At 38.4% G+C, this 6,844-nt stretch overlaps 1 protein-coding gene across 7 annotated transcripts in view; it reads left to right on the plus strand.

Annotated features, from left to right (window-relative positions):
* Window positions 1–5,700, plus strand: part of Usp15 (ubiquitin specific peptidase 15) — a 95,834-nt gene extending 90,134 nt beyond the window's left edge. For all 7 annotated transcript variants that reach the window (XM_059245665.1, XM_059245659.1, XM_059245661.1 and 4 more), the window contains 3 exons: window positions 14–117; window positions 2,318–2,406; window positions 5,258–5,700. In XM_059245665.1, the coding sequence (XP_059101648.1) occupies window positions 14–117; window positions 2,318–2,406; window positions 5,258–5,443 (379 nt within the window). In that variant the 3' untranslated portion in view covers window positions 5,444–5,700. The remainder of the gene's footprint in view (window positions 1–13; window positions 118–2,317; window positions 2,407–5,257) is intronic.
* The last annotated feature ends 1,144 nt before the right edge of the window (window positions 5,701–6,844 follow it).

Raw genomic sequence — 6,844 nt, forward strand, 5'->3', positions numbered from 1 at the left:
TCCTTTTTAACAGTGACTTGGATATGTCAGAATTCCTAATTAATCCAAATGCAGGCCCTTGCCGCTATAATTTGATTGCTGTTTCCAACCACTATGGAGGGATGGGAGGTGGTCATTGTAAGTTGATAGTTTACCTTTTAACCTTTTTCCAATCTGTAGACTTTTTCCTGTTAGATAGTTAATACTTTTTAAAGTAAGTAAAATGTCAGATGTATCTTACATGTAATCATTGTTCAGTATTTATAAATGAATGAATCAGTGAATCAGCTGTATAACTTTTATTTTAAAACCCAGTTCTAAAGGAATTAGTTAATCCCCCTCTCAGCTGAAGGCCCAGGAAGAAGCATCTTCTCTGTCAGAGCGCTTCCCCACCCCATTCTTCACTCTCTTTTCTTATAATGTATTCTTTTAAACTGTGCAAATTTGTTAACTTAGGCAATAGGTACTAACTATTGATCTCAGTAACTCTTTCTCTTGAGACTTTAGACTTAATCCTGTTAGTTCATGTCTAGTTAATCTGTTGCTTTTACCACTGGTGATTTAGATGTATTGCACTGTACCTCTTCACTTAAATTAACACTTAACTTTCTACTAATCTAAGACTGAAAAGTGTCATTGATTGTGGTCTGTTGTCTAAGGGGTCCTTTGAAGTGACATCTTGACAAAACTGTGTGCCAGGTTGTAGTTCAGGTTGACCGTAACAGTTGACACTCTCACCTGTTAGATTTCCATTCCTGTGACATGTCTTTTTGTCACATGTAATGCAGAGTTGATTTCATTAACTGATTAGGATTGCTAACACTTTCATTCATAAATGAGTCTTTTTATTATTATTTCACTTTGTAATCACATTTATGGTCATAAAATAAACTAGATTAATTTTTTTTAATTTCCTGAAATCATCAGAATAATATGGGGAGTAACTATCTAACAGGTACACTAGAATTCTCTGTGAAACTGTGGGCTTTACCTCATAAAATTTTTTTATTTATTTCATTATTGGACTACCAGTTTTCTTTTTCTTACATATATATTTTGAACATTTTTCTGCTTCTGTAAAAGTCTATCCATTTCACCCAAATTCCAATTTATTTGAGGCTTTTTATAGTTACTTTTAGGCTATATTTTTATTGGGGTAATTATTCTTTTCTCACTATTACTTTTGAATAATCCTCCCCAAAGGTGTATCTTGCTAATATCTTGAAAGGCTCTTATTAGTTTATTATTTATTCAGTCTCATAGGTTACATATTTTCTTTAAGACTGAGAATGTTTCTTCTGGAAGTGCATTGTCTACTCTATAGTTCTCTTAAGTTCAGGCTAGCAGGCTCACCGCATGCAGTAGACTTCCCTGAGCTGAGTTCATGCAGATTCATGAAGGAATACAGAGCAAGACCTGGTACTGTGAGTGGTGGATCCTAGATAGAGGACAGAGCAAGACCTGGTGCTGTGAGTGGTGGATCCTAGATAGAGGACAGAGCAAAAGAGATCACAGCTGTTTAGCAGTGAATCCTAGTGGTTGGAAGGAGGGGAAAAATGTCTGAGGGATGTGCAAAGGAAGCTATTGAGTTCACGCTGTTTTCAGCTCCTTCGTTAAAGGTGATGCTTAGCCCAGGGTATGTGAATAACCGTCGTTGGGAAGTGTTCTGTTAGCGCTCGGGAGTTTTAAGTGAGTAGTTTATACAGAGCATGGAAGGAATAAAGAAGTAGCATTTTTTTTTTTATCTTTCTCTTATTCTATACCTGTGTTAAAGACAGAAAAAAACTACAGATTAAGTAGAGTTATCAGAAAAGAAAATGTCATAGGAAATTTAAATAAATAATAGAAATTCTGGATGTAGGCATCAGAAGCAGTCCTGAATTTAAGTCCTAGCTCTGCTACATAACAGCAGCACCCCCTTAACAAATGATTCTTTTAGAAAGGTTAGTTTTCTAGCTTTACAATGAGAAGAACAATGATAATATTTTAATGTGAATACAATACATAGCACTGTGTCTTGTCACATAATCACTACATAATTGGTAATTACCATTAATTGTCATTAGTTTTTTTTCTGTGAATTAAAAAAAAAAAGTTATTTTCCCATCTGAAAAAAGTCACAAGTTTCAGCTTAGAAAAAATGTTTCTTAGGCATTTACATTGCTAGAAATTATTCTAAAAGCCTTTGTCAAATCAAGTAAATGTATACTAGGCCTGGTATAGATGATACTCATGTCATTTAGCAGATTTTTTTTATGTAGGTGATCATAGAGTTTTGAGGAATCCACCCAAAGCCATAGATATTCCAGTCATAGAAGTTATTATATTTTTTCACTAGATACTGCTTTTGCAAAAAATAAAGATGATGGAAAATGGTACTATTTTGATGACAGTAGTGTCTCCACTGCATCTGAAGAACAAATTGTGGTAAGTATGTCTTCAGTGTTTGAGGTCGTGGGTCAGCTTCTTAGGGAGTAATAAAAATTTAATAAAAGGGAAAACTTGGAGCAGGACATGAGCTCATGTTGCAGGGCCTTTGGAGGGTCAGGCATGGTGGTACATGCCTTTTGAGACCAGCCTGGTCTACAGAGGGAGTTCCAGGACAGCCAGGGCTACACAGAGAAAACCTGTCTCAAAAACAGAAAAGAAAAAAGAGCCTTTGGAACACTATTCTACACTCCAGCAGTTGCTGTAGCTAAAGGCGCGCATTCCGATTTCAGTATATAGAAGATTGCTCGGGCAGAACATGTGTCTTAAACGATTTAGGAAGGGAACCTGAAGAGAGTAGACCTAAGGAGAAGCAGTGTCACCGAAGACCAAAGTCACTGGAGAGAAGACTCTGAGATGTTAATGCTCTTGAGAGATGGACCAGTATTACTATAAAAGGCCACCGTTGACTGAGATGTTGTCGACCCCATGGAAAGCCGTTCCATTAGAATGCCGTGGAAAGATGGGGTGACAGAGCTGAGGACTATTGAGGAGGTGGTGGCCACACTGTGGGCCCAGTGGAGAGGAAGAGGGGTGTGTGCAGTGGAGGGTGGAAGTTCTCTTGGTAGCAGTTTTTGATGCAGAAAAAACTTAAATGTTTTTTAAGCCAGAGAGAGATGTCTAGTATGGTGGCACATGTCTGTGATCTTAGCATTTCAGAGACTCAGGCAGGTAGATCACAAGTTCCAGACCGTCTTGTGCTATGGTGCACGTTCCAGGTCAGCCTGGACTACCTTTTGTTGTGTTGTTAGCTTACAGAATATTAGGTTTCCTTATGATATTTTCAAGCAAATTTTTGTTGATTTCTTTTCCTCCCCATTTCCCTTGTCCCCCTCAACCCCCATAGCATCCTTACCACTTTCACATCATATGTGTTCTTTGGCCCATCCCTTTTCCTCAAAGCTTCATGTTACTTTCATGTGGTTTGTTACATGGTTTCATTGCCTGGACCCACTCTCACACCCACTTACATACATACAAACAAATACATGCATACATAAGATATTAAATACATGTATACATACATCATAAAACATTAAAAGTTTGGATCTGCTTCTGAGAAAACATGATTTTTATCTTTTTGAGTCTAAGTCATCACACTTATTATAAAAATAAATTATTTTCCTGAAAATGTATTCATTCTTGACTGCTGAATAAAATCCCATTGTGTGTATATACCTCTTTTTCACGATCCAGTCATCTGTTAATGAACACATAGGCTGACTCTGGTTCCCTGTTGCTGTGAATATAGCAGCAGTAAATCTGGATGTGCAAGTATCTCTGGTAGGATATGTGGTCCCGTGAGACATTCCCAGCAGTGGGGTAGATGGGTCATATGGTAGTTCTCGTTTTAATTTTTTGAGAACCCATACTGATTTCCGTAAAGGACTGTGCTGGTTTATGCTGCCCCAACAGTTAATAAAGTTCCACTTTCTCTACATCCTCAACAGCACATCAGCAATTTCTTGATGCTGACTGGTGAGGTGGACGGATACTCTGAATTCGCCTTTTCTTGTGACTAAACATGGTTCATATTTTTAAAACTGTTGATTGGCTGTTTGAGTTTCTTCTCTTAAGAACTGTTTATTTCATTGGCCCATTTATTGATTGGCATTTTTGATTTTGGGGTGTTTAATTTTTGTAGTTCTTTATTTATCTAGATTTCAACCCTGTCTGAGATACAGCGAGCAAAGATTTTTCTCTCATTCTGTAGGCTGTCAGTTTACTTGGCTCATATGTTCATTCTTGGCAGCCTGGGCTATCTTTTTTTAAAATGATACAAGAGCCACAAATATAGCTCAGTGGTTAAGAGCACTGGCTGCTCTTCCAGTGGACCCAGGGTTCGATTCCCAGAGCACACACATGGTAGCTCACAAGTCTGTAACTCCAGTTCCAGGGAATCCAGTGCCCTCTTCTGGCTCTCCAGGCATTGGGCTTCTAAGTGATGCTTAGACATACATGCAGACTAAACCTAATACAAACTAAAATATTTAAAAATAAATTTTAAAATCTACTGTTATAATTGATGGAAAAATATTCTTTTTAAAAAAAAATTTTTTCAAGCTGGGAGTAGTGGTTGCACACCTTTAGTCCTAGTACTTGGAAAGCAGAGGCAGTCGGATCTCTGTGAGTTCAAGGCTAGCCTGGTCTACAGAGCTAGTTCCCGGACAGCCAGGGCTAAACAAGTAAATTGTGTCTCAAAACGGGGTGGGAGAGATTTTCACCAGCACTTGTTAATTGTACCAAGACTGGGTTTCTTCATGACGTCGTCGTGTGTGCATGCTGTGCTTCAGTCGGGCTCCCCCTCTCCTCTTGTCCCTCCTCCGTCCACTCTTTCCCTTTCTATTCCTCAATCTTCCTCTTGTACTTTCATGTCTTTTTTTAAAAAATCATTGTTCTCCCAATAGATCCTGGGAAAACATTTTTAATTATCAGGGAGATGTTGGCATAGTAGAGGACATTGCAGTGGAGGTCAGGCCTGAGCTGAGACCCTCAGTGTTGGATACAAAAACATTCACCTTAAAGTTGAAAGAAAGAAAAACAGAATTGTATTTTATGTTATAGGAAGTGAATTTGTGTTTGGGCTATATATAACTCTTGGTCCAAATTATATAGAATGAAAATACTTACTTTTAAATGTAGAAATAACTATATTTATCCAATTTTATAAGCTTCCGTTTGGTCATATGTAGTTTTCCATTGATTTTCTGTCCTAACTTTGGTTATTGGCTAACAGCCCGTGCTGTGTCGTGTGTGGTCTCTGTGCTGACCTCCTGTGCTTGTTTGGCAGTCCAAAGCAGCGTACGTCCTCTTCTACCAGAGACAGGACACTTTCAGTGGGACCGGCTTCTTCCCTCTGGACCGGGAAACGAAAGGTGCTTCAGCGGCCACGGGCATCCCCCTGGAAAGTGACGACGACGACAGCAATGACAATGACAATGACCTAGAGAATGAAAACTGTATGCACACCAACTGACGAGAGCCCAGAAGCCATAGAGAGACCTTCTGCTGGTGGGGCAATGGCAGTGGAGTTCTCCACCACATTAAACACAATCTGAGATGAGGAGCTTCAGATAACCGAATGTAAATCCTTCATCAGAGTTTAACTTGTGCAGTACTTGAAGTGAAACACAATGAAAACTTTAACAGAAATTGTCTCCTAATACATTTACAGTCTTGTATTTACAAGCTAAATATATATAGGAAATCACAAATAAATCCCTTTTAAGTTTGCTGCTGTTTTGACGAATTATGTTTTCTTTAATTTTTGGATGTGACTTAACTGATGACAGATGTTAAACTTGTGGATGTTGGTCATTCATTTTGCTCGAATAATACTGCAAGAAAGCTGTGGCTGAACCTGGTTCTGGGTAATCTAGTTCATGTGTGTTAGGCTGCTGTCTGCAGCGCTCCGGTCCTCACTGCAGTGTCAGTGTGTCCTTGGAGCACCGGTCTTCAAATCTGTCCTGGGAATCAGTGTGGGTCTGTTAAAAGAAACAAATTCCATCATACCGTGAGAAGTAACCTTGGAAAAATCTCCTCTTGTTGTATCATTAAAATGCAAACCATGACCTTTACCTCACTCACCATGGGAACAGGTTCTAGATTCCATACTCCATCGAAAGTCATTTCTCAGCTACGTGTAAGTATTTTTCACTACGATTGGAATCTGTTCTTTAAAATTTCAAATTCGTTTCAGTTTAAAATGCTTATCTTTAATCCACTGTTGGTCCAAAATTCAATTTTTTGCTGTCTATTGTTCTTTACCCCATTTTTGGTAATTTAGCAACTTTTTAGCTCTCCCAGTTACTGTAATGTAAGGACAGGCTGAATAATATTCTGTATCTGTAGTAATAATTGCATCAAACTTAGGCGAGAGGATTTTTGTTCATGTACTAGCCTTTAACTCATTGATAACTTGGCTATAGAGGTAGGTCTGTTAACTTCTCTGTGTGTTCCTGACGGAATTCACCATAGCCTTACAGCTTTTCTCAGAAGGTAACTTGTCTAAGAGAGGTGGTGTTTGCATGTTCCCAGAGTCAGACCTGTGCAGCATAGGAAGCGTGCGAACTTTGGGTTTCATTTTAGTTTCTCACATTCAAGGATCCAGGATGCCAAATATACGCGTGAACATTTGAGACATTTTCATTGGCTGCTTTCTTTCCCTATGATCCAGTTGAAGGAATGTATCATTGATTGGCATACAATACTGCCTTTAATAGGGAACGAAATGCTGGGGCACATTTCACATATGACTACCTGAGAAATCGCTTTGTGTCCCACTGTTATTAAAGCAAAAAGTATAATGTTCTTCACTTGAACTAATCAAATACAATAGATATAAATTGTGTATTGTAAATAAAAGTTCACTCTGTGA

Source organism: Peromyscus eremicus, chromosome 18 (genome assembly GCF_949786415.1).
Source record: "Peromyscus eremicus chromosome 18, PerEre_H2_v1, whole genome shotgun sequence".
Taxonomy (NCBI): domain Eukaryota; kingdom Metazoa; phylum Chordata; class Mammalia; order Rodentia; family Cricetidae; genus Peromyscus; species Peromyscus eremicus.